Source organism: Hylobates moloch, unplaced genomic scaffold (genome assembly GCF_009828535.3).
Source record: "Hylobates moloch isolate HMO894 unplaced genomic scaffold, HMol_V3 SCAFFOLD_18, whole genome shotgun sequence".
Taxonomy (NCBI): Eukaryota; Metazoa; Chordata; class Mammalia; order Primates; family Hylobatidae; genus Hylobates; species Hylobates moloch.
The window spans coordinates 39,648,981-39,670,538 of record NW_026652293.1 but is presented as its reverse complement, the minus strand read 5'-3'; the positions used below and the strand labels follow the sequence as shown (position 1 = coordinate 39,670,538).

The window sequence follows — 21,558 nt, the reverse complement described above, 5'->3', positions numbered from 1 at the left end:
ACTCGTCACCCAGGCTGGAGTGCAATGGCATAATCTCAGCTTACTGCAACCTCCACCTCCCGGGTTCAAGCGATTCTCCTGCCTCAGCCTCCTGAGTAGCTAGGATTACAGGTGCCCACCATCACTCCTGGCTAATTTTTGTATTTTTAGTAGAGATGGGGTTTCACCTTGTTGGCCAAGCTGGTCTCAAACTCCTGGCCTCAGGTGATCCACGCACCTTGGTCCCCAAAGTGTTGGCATTACAGGCTGAGCCACTGGGTCTAGCCAATAAAGTATTTTAAGAAAGCCAAGAAAGTATTTTAAGAAAAGAAACAGCAGGCACAGTGGCTCACACCTGTAACACCGGCACTTTAGGAGGTTGAGGTGGGAGGATCACTTGAGGCCATGAATTTGAGACAGCAAAGCCTGGTCAACATAGTGACACCCTGTCTCTATATTAAAAAGAGAGAGAGAAGGAGAGAGAAAGAAGGGAATAGCCAAATGCTGTAGAAAGATTAAGATATGGACTATAAACATTCCTTTGATATATTGACAAAGATTGCTGTTGAATCTCAGCATGGCCAAAAGCCATACTGCATTAGACAGAAAATCTCATAACAGATAAGTATTATCAAAACAACTTTCAAAAAGCTTGGCTGGGAAGGGAAATGAAATCAGAAAAGCAATTATCTATGTAAGTAAATCACCCTAAAGAATAATCTGAAAACTGGTGGTATAGCAGAGATTAGTTATTCACCGAGCCATTTCTCTTTCTCTGTTGCCCAGGCTGGAGTACAGTGGTACAATCTTCATCCTGGCTCACTGCAACCTCCACCTTCCAGGTTCAAGCGATTCTCATGCCTCAGCCTCCTGAGTAGCTGGGATTACAGGCACGCACCACCAAGCCCAGCTAATTTTTGTATTTTTAGTAGAAACGGGGTTTTACCATATTGGCCAGGCTGATCTTGAACTCCTGACCTCAAGCGATCTGCCTGCCTCAGCCTCCCAAAGTGCTGGGATTACAGGCGTGAGCCACTGCGCCCGTCTCATTTCTCTTTTTCTTATGAATATACAGCTAACCTACATTTGCTAGTTCACCTTGCAGTTAAATACAGCCATAATTGAGTTTTGGCCAGTGGAAGGAGGATGGAAGTGTACACCATTTCCAAGTCTGGCCCATAAAATACTCCTACAAAGGTTTCCCTCTCCTCTTTCCCATCTGCTGGCTTAGTGGAAAGGACTCTAAGGACTACAGAAAGCAAAGCCACAAGACGAAAGGAGCAAGGCCCATTCATGACTGCATGGAACAACTATGGCCTCACCACCACCACCCAGACCTCCAAGTTAACCCAAATGAAGCTATGATGTAATACTAACATAGATGGCCAGTGTAAATAGGTGGGTGGCTTGGTCATCAATCAGGCATGGTTACCAGACTTCAGTTTCTGGAGAATACATTATAGAATGTTTGTAATACTAAGATGAAATTTTAATCAAGTATCAAACTATTACATATAGTTTGAAAAACAATATGCTAACAGGAGTACAAAGAAAATATGAAACTGGAAAAGGGACACCTAATGAATAAGAATGTATCGCTGAGTCTTTATTCAGTAGCTGCACAGCAGCCTTTTGGTAGGCACATACCTAATATCCCAATAAAGCAAAATTATTTATCAGGTTATCTTAGCTTTGCCACTCTTACCATCAAAATTACCCATCAGTCTAACTCCCGTTGTTCTGTTGAGCAATGCTCATTCTTTTTCTTTTATTTGTTTGAGACTGGATCTGGTTCTGTCACCAATGCAGTAGCCATGATTTCAACTCACTGCAACCTCTGCCTCTCAGGCTCAAACCATCATCCCACCTCAGCCTCTCAAGTAGCTGGGACTACAGACATGCACCACCAGCTAACTTTTTTATTTTTTGGTAGAGATGGGGTTTCACCATGTTGCCCAGCTGGTCTCAAACTCCTGAGCTCAAGCAATCCGCCTGCCTTGGCCTCCCAAAGTGCTGGGATTATAGGCGTGAGCCACCACGCCAAGCCACAAATTCTGTCTTGAAATTGTTAACTTAGACCGGGTGCGGTGGCTCACACCTGTAATCCCAGCACTTTGGGAGGCCGAAGCTGGTGGATCACCTGAGGTCAGGAGTTTGAGACCAGCCTGACAAACATGGAGAAACCCCACCTCTACTAAAAATACAAAATTAGCGGGGCGTGGTGGCCCATGCCTGTAATCCCAGCTACTTGGGAGGCTGAGGCAGGCGAATCGCTTGAACCCGGGAGGCGGAGGTTGCAGTGAGCCAAGATCACACCATTGCACTCCAGCCTGGGCAACAATGGCAAAACTCTGTCTTAAAGAAAAAGAAATAGTAAACTTTATTGTAAGAAGGGAATAAGCTGGCCAGTAGCCTTGGAATATCTGGTTTCCCTGATGGTTATATTTCTTATCATAATTGATATCAATATCTTATAAGGGCCAGGCACGGTGGTTCATGCCTGTGATCCCAGCACCTTGAGAGCCCAAGGCAGGCTGATCGCTTGAGCCCAGAAGTTCGAGACCAGCCTGGGCAACATGGTGAAACCCCATCTCTACTAAAAAATACAAAAATTAGCTGAGCTTTGGGGCATGCACCTGTAGTCCCAGCTACTTGGGAGGCTGGGATGAGAGGATGGCTTGAACCTGGAAGGTTGAGGCTGCAATGAGACATGATTGTGACGCTGCACTCCAGCCTGGGCTACAGAGGAAGACTCTGTCTCAAAAAAAAATAATAAAAAATGCTTATGAGTATGATTAGTGTAGCTCAGTTGTATGCAGCCTAATCCATTTTGAGACACCGAAAGAAAAATCAGCATTAACTTGGAAATTAAGTAACAGACCATTCTGGTATTAGCATTACCAATAATATAAACCTGTAAGTTCCAGCCTGAGTGGTTAGCTGTTTTCAACAGATGATTTTCTTACTATAACCTATATCTTGGACCAGCATTTAATACATTAGTTGTTTAGAATGTTTGAGGTAGAAATATCTATAAATTTAGATATTAACTAAACCCTATTTTTTAAACTTACCTCTGTAACAGAAAAAAAAAAGTGAAACCATATCTAAGTACATTGGAAACTATTCCTTTTTAATAATTTTTACTTGACTAATGCGAAATCTTGGAACCCAAGATCAGTGGTAGGTTTAGGATTATACAGCAAGATAGAATCAAAAGCCCCTCATTAACTCAATGAGGTAGGGTCAAAAGGAAAGAAAGAATGCTAAGAGTTCTTGCTAAGAATTCTAACAACTTGTAGCAATAGTCTAATGGTGGCTTATTTCTTTTTTTGTCTTTTTCCTTTTTAAGGTTCATTTCATCTGTACAGTGGCTTATTTCTTGAAACAACCAAAACTAAGTGCCATCAAATAGAATGTAACAATATACAGTTTTAGGTTGAAAATATAATGCCAACAATTAAAAACAGATAACACTGAATCATGTTTTAGTACAAAGCAGGAATATAAGAATGAATAATAAGCTTTAACAGAAAGAGAAATCAAACTTAAAAGTCCTTTTTAAAAAATTTTTAATTTTAAGTTTTTTAGAGACAGGGTCTCACTCTGTTACTGCAATCACAGCTCACTACAACCTCAAACTCCTGGGCCCAAGTAATTCTCCCACCCCAGCCTCCCAGTGGCTAGGACCACAGGCAAGCATCACCTCACTGGGCTACTTTTTGTATTTTTTGTAGAGACAGGGTCTCCCTACTTTGCCCAGGTTGGTCCCCAACTCCTGGCCTCAAGTGATTCTCCTGGAATTGGCCTCCCAAAGTGCTGGGATTACAAGTGTAAGCCACCACCCTAGGCCTAAAAGTCCTTTAAATAGAGGAATTCCTAACAAAAGAAAGCCATTTGTCTTACTATCCCAAACTGATCATTTTTGCTGTTGTTTTTATAAAAGACAGTGTCTCACTATGCTGCCCAGGCTGAACGTGAACTTCCAGGCTCCTCTGGCCTCAGCCTCCTGAGTAGCTAGGACTATAGATGTATACTACTGTGTCCAGCTAGCCAAACTGATAACTTCTGAATTCTGTTTAACATTACCATTCATCATCCATATTTATTACAAAGAATAAAACCAAGTTTAAGATGCCCTTTATGTGCAAAAACTTAGCATTTTTCTGATACAATAGGTACACAATTGCTATTTGTACTCTAGAAATCTCCCATATTTTGAAGACAATTTTTTCATAACTCAATTAGTGGCATAAACTAACTGACCTGAATTAACATGGCATGAGACCATTTATAGTCTTTATTTGTCCCACATACTGGACTACTCAGCTCTACCTGATTGGTGAATTGCATTTATAAAAAAAATACACACTTGGCTGGGTGTGGTGGCTCATGCCTGTAAATCCTAGCACTTTGAAAGGCCGAGGCAGGAGAATCATGTCAGGCCAGGAATTCGAGACCAGCCCTGGGAAACATAGGGAGACCTCATCTCTACAAAAAAACTAAAAATTAGCCAGGCATGGTGGCACAAACCTGTAGTCTAGCTACTTACGGGACTGAAGTGGGAGGATTGCTTGAGCCTGGGAGGTCGAGGCTGAAGTGAGCCGTGATCATACCACTGCACTCCAGCCTGGGTGACTAAGCAAGACCTTACCTCAAAAACCAAAAAACAAACACTTAAAATAAAGGTTTTCGACACAAGCAAAAAGATAAAAGATACATTTTCAAGACAGTCCCCATAAATTATCTCATCTCTTCATGCAATCAAGACATAATATAGGCAAGTAATTGAAAATTTAAGTTTCAGTAATGTACTTACACATTTCGGCAAGATATGGGCTTGAAAAAACCAACTTCGTTCCCAGTAAAATGCGTTTCATTGCCACTGGAATCCTTACAAGTTATGTTGGGTGCTGGAAAACAGGAAACTGAAGGCAGAAAAAGTCAAGAAACTGTTATTTTTTTTTTTTTTCTGGGGAAACAGTATGTAATTGTTCTAAGACTAGCAAATATGTTGTAACAAACTACCTCCCAATAAAACATGACACAAGTCTTTAATTTTAGGTGGGAAAAGTGACATTACGTATGTACTTACATGCAAGATAAATATAAAATTGTAGAGTAGTCTCTTAACACAAAAATATAAGAGTTGCCACACTGGATTAGATGCATAGCCAATCTATAATTCAATCTCCTGCCTCTGATAAAGGTACCAAGGGAAGAATTGCACAATATTACTGCCCTTTACTTCATCTCTAGAATTAAGAATACCTCTCAAATTTTTGTTGGTAATTCGTTGGGCAATTTATCTATTAAATTATTTTAACATAATCTGAGTTTGTATTTTTAGCATATATCAACTATTATAGATAACTGCTGCCATAAATTATTTTCATTGATTCTAAATGTATTTGTTTCTTAATTCCCTCTGGGATTTGATATAGATTATTTCAGAATTTAAGCAATCTTGATCCTTCCTCATAACCCAGATGACATAATAAGAGGAAGTAACACTTATAGACCCAGGCAAGCACTGCCTTAACAGCTTTATAACCTCATAGTGTAAAGAACAAGACCTCTGGAATGAGAACAACCTATTCGGACATTGCTCCTTTCAGAACCTTCAATTCTTTATAGGTAAAAATAGTACCAAAGGGCCGAGTGCAGTGGCTCATGCCTGTAATCCCAGCACTTTGGGAGGCTGAGGTGGGCCGATTAGGTGTTCAAGACCAGCATGGGCAACATGGCGACACCCCATCTCTAAAAAAAAACACAAAAATTTGCCAGGCATGGTGGCTTGTGCCTGTGGTGCCAGATACTTGGGAGGCTGAGGTGAGAGGATCACTTGGGCCTGAGAGGCAGACATAGCAGGGAGCCGTGATTGTGCCACTGCCCTCCAGCCTGGATGACAGAGCAAGACCCTGTCCCCAAAAAAAAAAAAAAAAAATATATACACACACACACACACACACACACACACACACATATATGACTACCCACCTCACAGTACCATTGTAAGAATTAAATATATAAAAGTACCTGGCAGAAGGCACAGTATATAGTAGGTATTCAATAAATCAACCTTTTAAGACTGAAAAGTACTAATACTTTTAGATCAGTTTCAGAAAAAGCTTACCTCTATGTTTAGCATCAAGAATTACAGATTTTTTAAAATAAAACTGTGTATAATAATCAAAGTAAAAACATAGAGAAACTAGAGTTTGATTAGGAAAGAAAGATAGTATTTTCTTTTTTTTTTTTTTTTTTTTTTTTTGAGACGGAGTCTCGCTCTGTCGCCCAGGCTGGAGTGCAGTGGCGCAATCTCGGCTCACTGCAAGCTCTGCCTCCCGGGTTCACGCCATTCTCCTGCCTCAGCCTCTCTGAGTAGCTGGGACTACAGGCGCCCGCCACCACGCCCGGCTAATTTTTTTGTATTTTTAGTAGAGACGGGGTTTCACCGTGGTCTCGATCTCCTAACCTTGTGATCCGCCCGCCTCGGCCTCCCAAAGTGCTGGGATTACAAGCGTGAGCCACCGCGCCCGGCCTGTATTTTCTATCTTTTATAATTATCCTAAGATTTCCAACAAATCACTGTCCTCTTTTAGGCTAGAATAGTACACTGAGAAAATGATGGTTTAAAAAAAAAAAAAAACCCTATAATGACTTCTACACCTATTTGTCAGGTTACTGATAGTTCTAACTACATTACTCCATAAATTGTATTTATTTAATGCATGGGAATTTCTAAAACAAGGTGGTGTTTATAATAAAACGCACAGATTCAATAAAACTGAGAACCATTTAAATAAAACTAAGGGTGGTCAGGCGTGGTGGCTCAATGGCTCAAGCCTGTGATCCCAGCACTTTCAGAGGCCGAGGCGGATGGATCACTTGAGGTTTGGAGTGTGAGACCAGCCTGGGCAACATGGCGAAAACCCATCTCTACTAAAAATACAAAAAATTAGCCAGGCATGGTGGCAGGCACCTGTAATCCCAGCTACATGACAGGCTGGGGCAGGAAAATCACTTGAACCTGGGAGGTGGAGGGTGCAGTGAACCGAGATAGTGCCACTGTACTCCAGCCTGGGTGACAGAGTGACACTCTGTGTCAAAAAAAAAAAAAAAAAAAAAATGAAGGGGAGAGGGAGAGTAAGGAAATAATCATAGTTAGGATAGTAGAAAACCAGGCAAAGGGAAGACACTATAATTAAGTCACAAATTTGGCTCAGAGATTCTTGGTAGTTAAGGCAAAAGGTTTTACACAGCTGTGGTGATATAACTCAAAGAAAGCATACCAATTCACCTTTAAACTATTGCAGGAATTTGGCTTGGTTCCCAATACAAGAAACACGGAATATAACAGAACTTTCAGAAAACAACAGAGGTTCCACATAGCCATTTCCTACACTGACTCTAGATATAAGGAAGGACATAATGTTAAGATTTATAGGGCCTGGCATCGTGGTTCACCCCTCTAATACCAGCACTTTTGGAGGCTGAAGCAGGTGGATCACGAGGTCAGGAGTTCGAGACCAGCCTGACCGACATGATGAAACCCCGTCTCTACTAAAAATACAAAAATTAGCCAGGCGTGGTGGCAGGCGCCTGTAATCCCAGCTACTCGGGAGGCTGAGGCAAAAAAATTGCTTGTAAGGCGGAGGTTGCAGTGAGCCAAGGTCGCACCATTGCATTCCAGCCTGGGTGAAAGAGTGAAACTCCACCTCAAAAAAAAAAAAAAATGTACAAAGAGATGTGGACAGAGCAGTGGCTCACGCCTGTAATCCCAGCACTTTGGGATACAGAGGTGGGAGGACTGCTTGAGCCCAGTAGTCTGAGACCAGCCTGGGCAACATGGAGAGACCCCATCTCTACAAAAAATAAAATAAAATAATTGGTCAGGCATGGTGGTGCTTGCCTGTCGTCAGGAGGCTGAGGCTGGGAGGTCGAGGCTGCAGTGAGCTGTGATCATGCCACTGCACTCCAGCCTGGGCAACAGGGTGAGACCATCTCAAAAGAAAAAAACAAACCACACACAAAGAAAATACAAAGAGATGTGGCAGAACTTAAAAGACAATTGGTATGTAGCTATTTGGCTACCTGCCTTGGCACAGGGATAAAATTTATTGACTTTTGCGAATGAATTAATGTCACATCCCTTAGATTATATCTCTTGAAAATCTTCCATCTTAGATCATGCTTTTGATTAGTTATATAGTAGACAACTCAAAGTTGAGGTTAGCACATGTCTGAAATATTGATATAAATTCTATGTCACTGAAAGGAGATCAACATGGTTTTAGATCACTAATTCTTTTTTTTTTTTTTTTTTAAGAGATGAGGTTTTGATGTTGGCCAGGCTGGAACTCCTGGCCTAAGGAGATCCTCCTGCCTCAGCCACTCAAAGTACTGGGATTACAGGTGTGAGCCACTGTGATGTAACTAGCCCTAAATCAGTAAAATCAGTAATTCTTAACTGGGGGCATTTTTGCTCCCCAGAGGACATTTGGCAAGGTCTGGAAACATTTTTGGTTGTCACTGGGGAGCTGCTAGGGGCATATAATGAGTAGAGACCAGGGATACTCATAAACATCCTACAGTGCACAAGATAGCCTCCCTACAACAATGAATTACCCAGTCCAAAAAATCAATAGCACTGAGGTTGAGAAACCCTGCTATAGATTAGTCATCTTCAAAAAAATTCTGCACATACAACTGCTATAAACTAAATTTTTATACACTATATATGCCCTCATACATTTAAACAGACATCTAAAATTTTTCATCATGAATTTAAATGGTTGGAAAAAATGTCATTTCCAGTTTATTTATTTATTGAAACAGAGTCTCACTCTATTGAACAGGCTGGAGTGCACTGGTGCAATCTCAGCTCACTGTAACCTCCGTCTCCTGGGTTCAACCAATTCTCATGTCTCAGCCTCTCCAGTAGCTGGGATTATAGGCACCTGCTACCATGCCCAACTAATTTTTGTATTTTTAGTAGAGATGGGGTTTCACCATGTTGGCTAGGCTGGTCTCGAACTCCTGGCCTCAAGTAATTTGCCTGCCTCAGTCTCCCAAAGTGCTTGGATTACAGGTGTGAGCCACCGTACCCAGCCTCCAGTATATTTAATACTATGATTAAAATTAAAATGTTATAGCACTCTTCAAAGTGGACTGTAAAAACCACAGCAATTTGACAGCCATCATGATCCACTGGAGAACAGATATGAAAGAACTACTCTCTAAAATTCCACAATTTTACATCAATTTTAGGAAAGAGTGCACATTTAAAAGCTGAGAATCAGCTGGGCGCAGTGGCTCATGCCTGTAATCCCAGCACTTTGGGAGGCCAAGGCAGGTGGATCACTTGAGGTCAGGTCACCTGACCAACATGGTGAAACTCTGTCTTTACTAAAAAGACAAAAATCAGTGGGGTGTGGTGGCACACACCTGAAATTCCAGCTACTTGGGAGGCTGAGGTAGGAGGATTGCTTGAACCCAGGAGGCAGAGGTTGTAGTGAGCTGAGATTGCGCCACTGCACTCCACCCAGGGAGACAGAATGAGACTCCATCTCAAAAAAAAAAAAAAAAAAAAAAGCTGAGAATCTAGGCCAGGTGCAGTGGCTCATGCCTGTAATCCCACAGCACTTTGGGAGGCCAAGGCAGGCGAATTGCTTGCAGCCAGGAGTTCAAGACCAGTCTGGCCAACATGGTGAAACCCATCTCTACCAAAAATACAAAAAATTAGCCAGGCGTGGTGACATGTGCCCGTGGTCCCAGCTACTCAGGAGGCTGAGGCAGGAGAATTGCTTCAGCCTGGGAGACGGAGGTTGCAGTAAGCCACAATCATGCCACTACACTCCAGCCTGGGAAAGAGGACGAGACCCCCCGTCTCAAAATAAAAATAAAAATAATAAAAAAAAAGGAGGGGTCTGCAAGAATATCTATAAACACAGGTTTTTTTTCTCAAAAAGCAGCTTTAAATCTTTTCATATCCTCAAGCTAGTAAGTAGATTGTGTGCCAGAAAGCACAGTATTACTAGATTGTAGATCATTTTTCTCTAAAAGTATTTATTACCTTGCACTTGCTTAGTCTGAAGCTGTCACTTTCTTGTCATACAGCCTTGTGAGATCTTCCTGCAGATTATCTAAAATCAGGTCTTAGAGACAGTTGCAATACAAAATACTTATTATGATACCAGCTGGGGTTATTTTCCAATATACCTTGCCTAATAGAAACGTACTGTTTTTTTGAGGTGACAGGTTTCTGTACAAAACTTTTAAAAACCAAATATTTCTTTCTAGGTGAGTTGAAAATGCCTTGTAAAAAATATTAAAAACTAAAGAGCCCTGGATGGGCGCAGTGGCTCACACCTGTAATCCCAGCACTTTGGGAGGCCAAGGTGGGTGGATCACCAGGTCAGGAGTTCGAGACTAGCCTGGCCAACATGGTGAAACACCGTCTCTAGTGAAAACAGAAAAATCAGCCGGGCATGCTGGCATGTGCCAGTAATCCCAGCTAGTCAGGAGGCTGAGGCAGGAAAATTGCTTGAACCCGGGAGGCAGAGGTTTCAGTGAGCTGAGGTCGCGCCACTGCACTCCAGCCTGGGTGACATAGCAAGACTCTGTCCAAAAAAAAAAACTAAAGAGCCCTTTCTTTTGCTTTATTTTTGTGGCAGGGTCTTGTTGTCACCCAGGCTAGAGTGCAATGGCACAATTACGGCTCACTGCAGCCTCGACCTCCTGGGCTTAAGAGACCCTCCCGCCTCAGTCTCCCAAGTAGGTGGGACTATAGGTGTGTGCCACCAAGCCTGGCTAATTTTTGTATTTTTTGTAGAGACAGGTTTTTACCACATTGCCCAAGCTGGTCTCAAACTCCTGGGCTCAAGCAATCCACCCATTTCGGCCTCCCAAAGATGTGAGCCACCATGCCCAGCCAACAGTATCTATTTTTCAACTAGATAGTACCAATCGTCCAAAATCCCATATTTTGAGACTTTTACTTTTCAATATTTAATAATTTCTAATAGCTGCTTTGTATACAATATAAAAAAGATGAAAGAGAGAAAAAAGCCTAACACTCCAGGATTAGATACTAGGAAAGACACCATAGTGGAAAGAGGTACGATCGTGACAGGAAAACCACATTGCAATGATTCAAGAATTTTGACATACATTTGAGCTACTTATTTCAAGGGACGAAAATTATATACTTGAGTGAAAACAGGATGAACTGTTGCTCCAAATAAATAGACAGAAGACATGAGAAAATAATGAGAGAAACTCAGAATGATTTATTTGAAAAGATTGAGAACTCCAAAGAGCAGGACTTTAGAACTAGACAGATTTGGATTTAAGTCCTAACTGTCACTTAACTAGCATGTTCCTTCAAGAAAAATAAAACCTCTCTGAATCATGTTTCCAATCTGTGACATGGGACATATCTTTTATACTCCTGTTATATACATTTAAAAAGCATACAGGCTGGGCACAGTGGCTCACGTCTCTAATCCCAGCACTTTGAATCACTTGAGTCCAGGAATTTGAGACCAGCCTGACCAACATGGTAAAACCCTGTCTCTACTAAAAATACACAAATTAGCCAGGCATAGTGACCTGCATCCATAGCCCTAGCTACTGGAGAGGCTGAGGCACAAGAATTGCTTAAACCCGAGAGGGAGTGGTTGCAGTGAGCCAAGATGGCGCCACTGAACTAAAGCCTGGGTGACAGAGCAAGACTGTCTCAAAAAAAAAAAAAAAAAAGAAGGAAAAAAAAGAAAAGAAAAGAAAAAGCATATGTTGTGTAAAGCATGGTGCTTGGTTAGAAAAGGTATTCAAAAAGTGTTTAGGGGCTTGAGCCCAGGAGGTTTTTTTGTTTGTTTTTTTGAGACGGAGTCTGGCTCTGTCACCCAGGCTGGAGTGCAGTGGCGCGATTTCGGCTCACTGCAAGCTCCACCTCCCAGGTTCACGCCATTCTCCTGCCTCAGCCTCCTGAGTAGCTGGGACTACGGGTGCCCACCACCATGCCCAGCTAATTGTTTTGTATTTTTAGTAGAGATGGGGTTTCACCATGTTAGCCAGGATGGTCTCGATCTCCTGACCTTGTGATCCACTCGCCTCGGCCTCCCAAAGTGCTGGGATTACAGGCGTGAGTCACCGCGCCCAGCCGAGCCCAGGAATTTAAGACAAGCCTGGGCAACATAGTGAGACTCTGTCTCTAAAGAAAAAAAAAATTAGCCAGGCATTGTGGCATGTGCCTGTAGTCCTAGCTACTCGGGAAGTTGAGGCAGGAAGATCTCTTGAGCTTAGGAGATCCAGGCTGCAGTGAGCTATGATCCTGCCATTGCACTACAGCCTGGGCGACAGAGCAAGGCCTCCCTCTACTCTCCACCAACCCCCCCCCAAGAAATTATATATATATAATTTATATATGTAGATAATTATATATATAATTTTATATATGTAGATAATATATATAATTTTATATATGTATATAATTTTATACACACACACACACACACACAAAGAGAGTTAGATTCCCCACTCTAGGAAATCAGAGAAATTCAACACTTAGAAGACTAGAAAAGAAGTGAATATAACATTGTGAGTGGCTATAAAAATAACGTAAGATTTTATGATATGAAATTAATCAATTCAAAAGAAGCCTATAACCCTAGAGTTTACTTGTTTAGACATATTTTATAATGATTTCATTTCATCCTTGTAAGAAAGAAGAACTTGTTAAGTAAGCAAATTCACAATATTTCTTTTTTTTTCCTTTCACAAACAGGAAAACTGAGGTTCCAAGAAATTAAATGAGTTGACTAAAGAGCAAATAATACTCTCTAAATCCTAGACTAAAACTCATTACTCTTAATCAATACTCTTTCCATTATATCATAATTATCCCATGCTAACACTGATTTCAGCAATAAGCAAAAATAAACAAATCAATACGACAAGATCAAAGAAGCCAGTTATGGCCGGGCACAGTGGCTCACGCCTGTAATCCTAGCACTTTGGGAGGCCGAGGACGGTGGATCACGAGGTCAGGAGATTGAGACCATCCTGGCTAACACAGTGAAACCCCTTCTCTACTAAAAATATACACACAAAAAAAAAACAATTAGCCAGGCGTGGTGGCAGGCACCTCTAGTCCTAGCTACTTGGGAGGCTGAGGCTGGATAATGGTGTGAACCCGGGAGGCAGAGCTTGCAGTGAGCCAAGATACTGCCACTGCACTCCAGCCTAGGAGACAGAGCAAGACTCTGTCTCAAAAAAAAAAAAAAAAAAGAAGTCAGTTATCAGTAAATGTTACCTAGTAGACAAAATTAAGCAACATGCTACAAGCCTGAAAACGATTCAATTTGCAGTTTTCTTGCAAAAAGGTTTGGTTCTGACCAATGTCTAGGATTTAGATAATATCAATTCAAGCCAATAACTACAGAGTATTCATTATAAAAAGCAACAGTGTGGTTTTGTTTGATTGGTTTCTTTTTAGAGACAGGGTTTCACTCCATTGCCCAAGATGGAGTGAAGTGGCATGATCACAGCTCACTGTGGCCTCGAACTCCTGCGCTCAAGACATCCTCCAGCCTCAGACTACCAAACAGCCAGGCACACACCACCACCACACCTGGTATAGAAAGCAGTGATGTTTTTCAAATACGGAAATGTTAAACCAGAAATAATGTAATCAGACAATGAAGTTTCATAACAATAAAAAAAAAGGACTAAATTTAGTCTGGGCAATTCTGCAAAAAATACTTAGCTGGGACTGGTGATGCATGTCTGTAATCCCAGCTACTTGGGTGGGGGAGGCAGGAGGATCGCTTGAGCCGTGAAGATGGAGGCTGCAGTGAGCCGTGATCGCACCACTACACTTCAGCCTGGGCTACAAAGCAGTGAGACCGTGTCTCCAAAAACAACAACAACAACAACAAAAAACGCCAGGTGTGGTGGCTCACACCTGTAATTCCAACACTTTGGGAGGCTGAGGCAAGTGGATTGCTTGAGCTCAGGAGTTAGAAACCAGCCTGGGCAACATGGTGAAACCCCATCTCTACAAAAAAATGCAAAAATTAGCCAGGCGTGGTGAGGCTAAGGTGGGAGGATCACTTGAGCCTGGGAGGTGGAGGTTATAGTGAGCAGAGATCTTGCGACCAAACTCCAGCCTGAGTGACAGAGTGAGACCCCATCTCCAAAAAAAAAAAAGAGAGAGAAAAAGTTGGCAAGAGCCAACCCCATCTCCATATTTTTAGCATTAAAAGAGTTCTCCTCTGAAAGTGCTAGATTTGGAAAATAATCATTTTGCAACTATCAGAATAAAGAATAGTTGCAGGGAACACTTTTTCCATTTTATGGAACGAACTGCTGACCATTCTATAAAAAAAGAATAGTTCAGGCCAGAATCATTAATGGGATGTAAATCTGGGGGTGGCGGGGGATACCTGCATGGCCTTAATGAGCATCCCTTTAGATTATTTATAGTTGCAAAGAAAAAAATACTAACTATACAGTAGAAAAAGCTGAGTGATAAACAATTAACATCATCAAGGAGAAAGAGATAGTTATCATGTGCCCCCAGATGTGAGATGTTGGGAAGGACACTCCATCAATTATGTTACTTTACAGCATGGAATGTATATCCTAAGTCTAATCATAAGGAAATATCAGACAGTCCCAATGAGGAACATTCTATTAAAATAAAGGGAGGCTGTAGTCATCAAACATGTAAGTCAATGCCATAAAAAACACAGAAAGTTGTAGAAATGCACCAATTTAAAGAAAACTAAATGTAAAATCTGATTTCAGGATTCTGTACTGGGAGAAAATGCTAAAAAGGCATTATTTGGGTCATTTGATAAAATAAGAATATGGATTAAGGCATGTGTATTAATAAATTAAATTTACTAAAGTTTGTAACTGAACTGTATGTTAAGAAAATATTTCTATTTTCATTTTTTTATTATTTATTTTTTGGAGACAGGGTCTTGCTCTGTCGCCAGGCTAGAGTGCACTGACACAATCAGGGCTCTCTGCAGCCTCACCTCCTTGACTCAGGTAGTCCTCTCACATCAGCCTCCCAAGCAGCTGGGACTACACATGTGCGCCACCATGCCTAGCTAGTTTTTTGTAGAGACGGGGTTTCACCACATAGCCCAGGCTGGTCTAGCACTCCTGGGTTCAAGTGATCTGCCCACCTAAGCCTCCCAAAGTGCTGGGATTACAGGCATGGGCCATCACATCTGACCTGGAACATCTCTACAGAAAAACACAAAAGTATTTCTAGCGGCAGAAAAAACTATATACACAAACAGAGAGAGAGAAAGAGAGTACGTTAACAATTGGTCAATCTGGGTAAAGGGTATATGGATGGAGTTTTGTGGGTTTTTTTGTTTTTGTTTTGAGACAGAGTTTCACTCTTGTTGCCCAGGCTAGAGTGCAGTGGTACAATCTTGGCTCACTGCAACCTCTGCCTCCCGGGTTCAAGCTATTCTCCTGCTTCAGCTTCCCAAGTAGCTGGGATTACAGGCATGAGTTAGCACGCCCAGCTAATTTTGTATTTTTTTTTAAGTAGAGAAGGGGTTTCTCCATGTTGGTCGGGCTGGTCTTGAACTCCCGCCTCAGCCTCCCAAAGTGCTGAGATTACAGGCATGAGCCACCACGCTCAGCCTAGGGTGGAGTGCTTTGTACTACTCTTATTCTTCTAACTTTTCGGTAGGTTTGAAACTAACGCCAAATAAAAAGATAAAAAATAATATACTGTTTGCAACACTAATTTACAGTCAGAAGTTAGAATAAATAGTGGTTACCCACTGAGGCAGAGTAGTGACTATAAAAGACTATGAAGAGGGCTTCTGCCATGCTGATAATGTTGTTTCTTGATCTGGAAGCATTTACAGGTGTGTCGTTTGTGAAAATCATTTGAATTATACTTACATGCACTTTCTGTAAACATACTATACTTTAATACAAACTTAAGAAAATAAAGAAGACTTCTGTCAAAGGAGATTTTCTGGAGGTAAAATCTAAATATTTTTTGTATTTGTGATAGAAAAATTGAAAATACTTGCTGATATATGTGTGTGTAACCTAGACAGAACACTTCTTCTTTTTTTTTTTTTTTTTTTTCCTTTTTTTAGACAGAGTCTGGCTCTGTTGCCCCGGCTGGAGTGCAGTGGCATGATCTTGGCTCACTGCAACCTCCGCCTCCCAGGTTCAAGCAAGTCTCCTGCCTCAGCCTCCCAAGTAGCTGGGACTACAGGCGTGTGCCACTACGCCTGGCTAATTTTTCTATTTTTAGTAGAGACGGAGTTTCGCCATGTTGGCTAGACTGGTCTCAAACTCCTGACCTCATGTGATCTGCACACCTCAGCCTCCCAAAGTGCTGGGATTATAGGTGTGAGCTACCTCGCCCGGGCTGACAGAACACTTCTTGAGGGCAGGGATTATGTCTTCTTTTGTATATCACCTATACCACCAAGCAGATGCCTGCCACGTAATAATTTCTTAATAAATAAATACAAATAAATGAACAAATTCTCAATCAATAACAATACTTTGTAATATAAACTGTCTTAATAAAGTAAATTTAGTTTTAAATTATTCATTACCAATAAATACTTTCTCAATAAACAAATGCGCTTGTTGAATGATACTGAGATAACCAGGAACCATTTTAAGATCACATCAATTTATTGTCATAGATGAATTTCCTTTGCCTTTTGTCCCAATTCCTACTCACTAGCCCCAAACTCCCCTCTGTAAAACACTGTTCACGTTCATCCCTACCCAAACATTAGTTTATGAAAATTGAACAGCCAGGTGTGGTGGCTCATGTCTGTAATCCCAGCACTTTGGAAAGCCAAGCAGGTGGATTGCTTGAGCCCAGGAGTTCCAGACCAGCCTGGGCAACATGGTACATCCCACCGCTACTCACCCCTCCAAAAAAATACAAAAAATTAGCCAGGTGTAGTGGCATGTACCTGTAGTCCCAGCTACTCAGGAGGCTGAGGTGGGAGGATCTCCTGAGCCTAGCAGGTGGAGGTTGCAGTGAGCTAAGATGGTGCCACTGCAGTCTAGCCTGGGTGACAGAGTGAGATCCTGTCTAAAAAAAAAAGAAAAAGAAAGAAGAAAATTAGGCTGGGCTCAGTAGCTCACACCTATAATCCCAGCACTTTGGGAGGGCAAGGCAGGTGGATCACCTGAGGTCAGGACTTCAAGACCAACCTGGCCAATATGGCGAAACCCTGCCTCTACTAAAAATACAAAAATTAGCTGGGCATGGTGGTGCATGCCTGTAATCCCAGCTACTTGGGAGGCTGAGGCAGGAGAATCCCTTGAACCCGGGAGGCAGAGGTTGCAATGAGCTGAGATTGTGCCACTGCACTCGAGCCTGAGCGACAGAGCGACATTCTGTCTCAAAAAAAAAGAAAAAAGAAAAAGAAAGAAAGAAAAAGAAAAGTAAACATAGTTTGAGAATTTCACAATAGTTCTTCATATACTCAGTGAAAAAAAACAAAGGAAAAATAATTTTGGCTGGAAGAATCAGAGAGATCACTTAACTCACACTTTTCACAACTCTTAATATTTTTCTCCTATGTTAGAACCAAAAAGCATGTTTCATGAGCTATTTTGATATCCGTCTCTGATCAGGAGTTAGAACTGATTCACCATAGCTAGTCCATGAGCTTTTGTGTGTTTTAAAAAAGGCAATTAGCCGGGCACAGTGGCTCATGCCTGTTGTCCCACCACTTTAGGAGACCAAAGCAAGAGAACTGCTTGAGCCTATGAGTTCAAGACCAGGCTGGGCAATATAGGGAGACCCTCATCTCTACAATTAAAAAAAAAAAAAAAAAAAAAGTCAGGGAGCCAGTCGTGGTGGCTCATGCCTGTAAACCCAGCACTTTTTTTGGGAGGCCCAGGCAGACGGATTGCTTGAACCCAGGAGTTTGAGACCAGCCTGGGCAACATGGCGAAACCTTGTCTCTACCAAAATACAAAAAATAAAATAAAATAAATTAGCTGGGCATGGTGACGCACACCTGTAGTCCCAGCTACTCCAGAGGCCGAGGTGGGAGGATCACTTGATCCTGGGAGGCGGAGGTTGCAGTGAACTGAGATGGCACCACTGCACTCCAGCCTGGGTGACATAATGAGACCCCCCAGAAAGAAAAGTAATAAGATATGCCTTATAGAGGAGATATTGCTTAGTATGTATACATTTATTTTATTTAGATATATTACAGTTAAAGAAACTTTTATCCCCCCAGAGACAGAGTCTTGCTCTGTCACCCAGGCCAGAGTGCCATGGCGCAATCTCGGCTCACCGTAACCTCTGCCTCGCAGGTTCAAGCAATTATCCTGCCTCAGCCTCCCGAGTAGCTGGGATTACAAGTGCCCATCACTGCACCTGGCTAATTTTTCTATTTTTAGTAGAGACAGGGTTTCACCATGTTGGCCAGGCTGGTGTTGAACTCCTGACCTCATGATCCGCCCGCCTTGGCCTCCCAAAGTGCTAGGATTACAGGCGTGAGCCACCATGCCTGGCCATTTAAAGGAACTTTGTAAGTAATCCTTTCCTTTGTAGTTAACTTATAAATATCCTTTGATTTGCCTGTTTTACACTTTGAAGTCTTTTATATCATAGTTTTCAGAATAGAGAATAGAGTTACACATAAAGAAGAGTTAGTTCTCAAATAGTTGTTTCAATCATTCATATGAAAGATGCTAGAAATCTGTGAATACTAGTGTAACTCAAGCATCTCACTTCATACTGGGAAGCTGGCAGCCAGGTGTCTCAAAAATAAAAATAAAAAAAGCATTTTTCTAGCCTAGAGGGTTGTTTTGTATATATGGAGATTTCAAAGGAAATGACACAACTAAAAAGAATTTCTGCCCCAAAAGAAGTCTGCCCTCCTGCCCTCCAGTTAGGTATCTTCTGGAATAAAATGTTGAATCCACTTAAGAATTATTGATAAATAAATTCATAAACATGTAAAAAATCATTTTGGTGCCACGTGAATGTTAAATACACATACACAAACATAAACCCCAAATCAAATAAATATAATCAAATATAAACCAAAGTAATGTAATCAAAGTAATATAAATGACATTTATCAAAGTGACATAAACGATAGTGATGAAGTTGCTGGGAAGCATAAAGGACTTGTAGGTATTACAGCACTAGCCAAGAACTATCAGGTAAGTATTCATAGATAAGTGGACAGCTAAAGGAAAATAAAAGGAAGACTTTCCATGTGAGGGAATGATATGCTTATTCATTTGGGGAAAATAAAGTATATTAAATATAAGTACATTTGCCTAACTGAATCTGGGAACATCCATGTCCAGCCCTGTTATTGTTTATATGGTGAAATTTTACCATTTCAGAACAAGTAAGATTCTTTTTTAAATTAAATATTGACAACCCCTAGCTAGTTCTCCAATTTTAAGTTACTCTGGAAACTGAATAATAATGTTATAATTTAGAAAAAATGCCTTTATTAATTGCCTTTAGTGATCATACATTGACCTATGAAATAATGTTTTTAAAATTATTTTTAAAGACATGTTTCTTGAAGTCTTACCATGAGCTGTGTAGTTTGTACAGTTAACTGGTTCTTGCGTAGCGTCATTTATTTTTGGATCTTTACAAATATATGTAAAAAAAAAAGTTAAGGAAATACGGACTACATTCCAACACAACACATTATCATGCCTTTACTATTCATATTATATACTCATGTTGATATTCACATGTAAATAGAGGCTGCTAGTTTGTCCAAGTCAATAAGCATATGTACAAATATACTTTTAGTATTGCTAAGTAATACTTGAGGCAGGAGGATCACTGGAGCCCAGGAGTTTGGGAAGAACAGCCTGGGCAACATAATGAGAAGTCTGTCTCTACAAATAATATAATAATACATAAACATTACAATAAACCTTTAAGTTTGCCTCATAATTACCCACGTTTTTACTCATGAGAAAACAGAGTTCAAATAAGCCACCCAAGGTTACAAAGTGCAACAGAAATTTATCCACTGAGGCACCAAGCGGTTACTCATGCTGAGGGGGATGCGGATCGCTTGAGACCAGGAGTTCAAGACCAGCCTGGCCAACATGGCGTAAACTCCGTCTCTACTAAAAATACAAAAATTACCCGGGTGTGGTGGCGCATGCCTGTAGTCCCAGCTACTCAGGAGGCTGAGGCAGAATTGATTGAACCCGGGAGGCGGAGGCTGCAGTGAGCTGAGTTCGCGCCACTGTACTCCAGCCAGGGCGACAGAGTGAGACCCTGTCTCAAAAAAAGAAAACAGAAAGAAATTTGTCTGGCAGTCTAGCATCTCATGAAATTTGAGCATGACATGAGGTAATATGCATAATATACATAAAGTTAACGATAAATGGGCAACACACATCGGCTAGATCGTTATTACTTGTCTTCCCCTAGAAGAGTTTGCAAACATTTCCAGGGTAAGAGACTATCCATCTTTGTATTACTACTGTCTAGAACGGGGCCTGGCATACTTCAGGATCTACATGTTTTATTGAACAAATAAGCACACTGATAAAAAAGAAAAAAAAAGTCGATCAGAAGAGGAAGCGCCAATGACTAGTAAAATCATAAGGAAATCACAAAGGGTGGCCTCTGGCCCTCCCATCTCCACAACTCTGTTCACCTTCAGGGATCCTTCAGTCATTAGAAGCCACAGATCAGATTATCGTTTTCACTCAGTACAGCCCTAGCCAGTCCTGACGGCAGCGACCCACCTGCGACCCCAACTCTACCTCGCCTCCATGGAGGGGTGTTCCCCACAGAGGATATTGTCCCACTTTGAGGTCCTCGCACTTAAGCGACTCCTCGCCCCCGGCGGAGGTGGCAACAGCCCCCCAGGGTCCTGTAGTGACTGAGACGAACCACAGGACACCAACGAGTCTGGCCGTCACGGCCTCCGGGGCAGACGGACCGGACGGCCAGGCGGCCGCCATCTTGGAGACCGACACTTTGTCGCCACTTCCGCTTCCGCCTCCGCCCAGGAGCGGGAGGGAGAAGGGCAACAGGGCGAGGTTCTTAAAGGCACCTCGCAGAGGATAGAGGCCAGTTCCGTCGCTTCGCGTGTTCTTCTGTCTGTGAGCCCGTAGAATCACATTGGGAGACTCTTTTAAAATATGCATGTACCCAGTCCCTCGGGGCGAATTTTCCCCCACGAACCCTTGGAAGGAGCTAAGGTTGATCTCTGAGTGCTGGAGGAAGGAAACGAGTGGTTTAGGCAATCAGGTGCTTCACCTGCTTCTCATTCCCGCGCCCCTAGCTGAGGCTTCTCAGTCCTCTGAAAGTGCCAGCGGCGCCTGAGGTTGGAATCAATGCTTTCCTGACATCATCGCAGTTAGCCCTGATAGGAGTTGGGTTTACAGATAAGGAACAAGGCTCAAAGACGCTGAAACACACTGACCTTAATCACTAAGTGACTCAGTCGGAATGAAATTGATGTTTGCCAGATTTAAGATCTACGCTCTTACTAATTGACATAATGTCCTCCTGTAACTTTAGAGAAGGATTTTGGAAGG

At 41.8% G+C, this 21,558-nt stretch overlaps 1 protein-coding gene across 1 annotated transcript in view; it reads right to left on the bottom strand.

Annotated features, from left to right (window-relative positions):
• The window catches only part of TM2D1 (TM2 domain containing 1), a 44,188-nt gene extending 23,188 nt beyond the window's left edge, over positions 1-21,000 (bottom strand). The window contains exons 1-3 of the mRNA XM_032136763.2: positions 20,816-21,000; positions 19,575-19,648; positions 4,799-4,907 (exon numbers count right to left, since the gene is read on the bottom strand). Of these exons, the coding sequence (XP_031992654.2) occupies positions 4,799-4,907; positions 19,575-19,648; positions 20,816-20,979 (347 nt within the window). The 5' untranslated portion in view covers positions 20,980-21,000. The remainder of the gene's footprint in view (positions 1-4,798; positions 4,908-19,574; positions 19,649-20,815) is intronic.
• Positions 21,001-21,558: the final 558 nt, after the last annotated feature.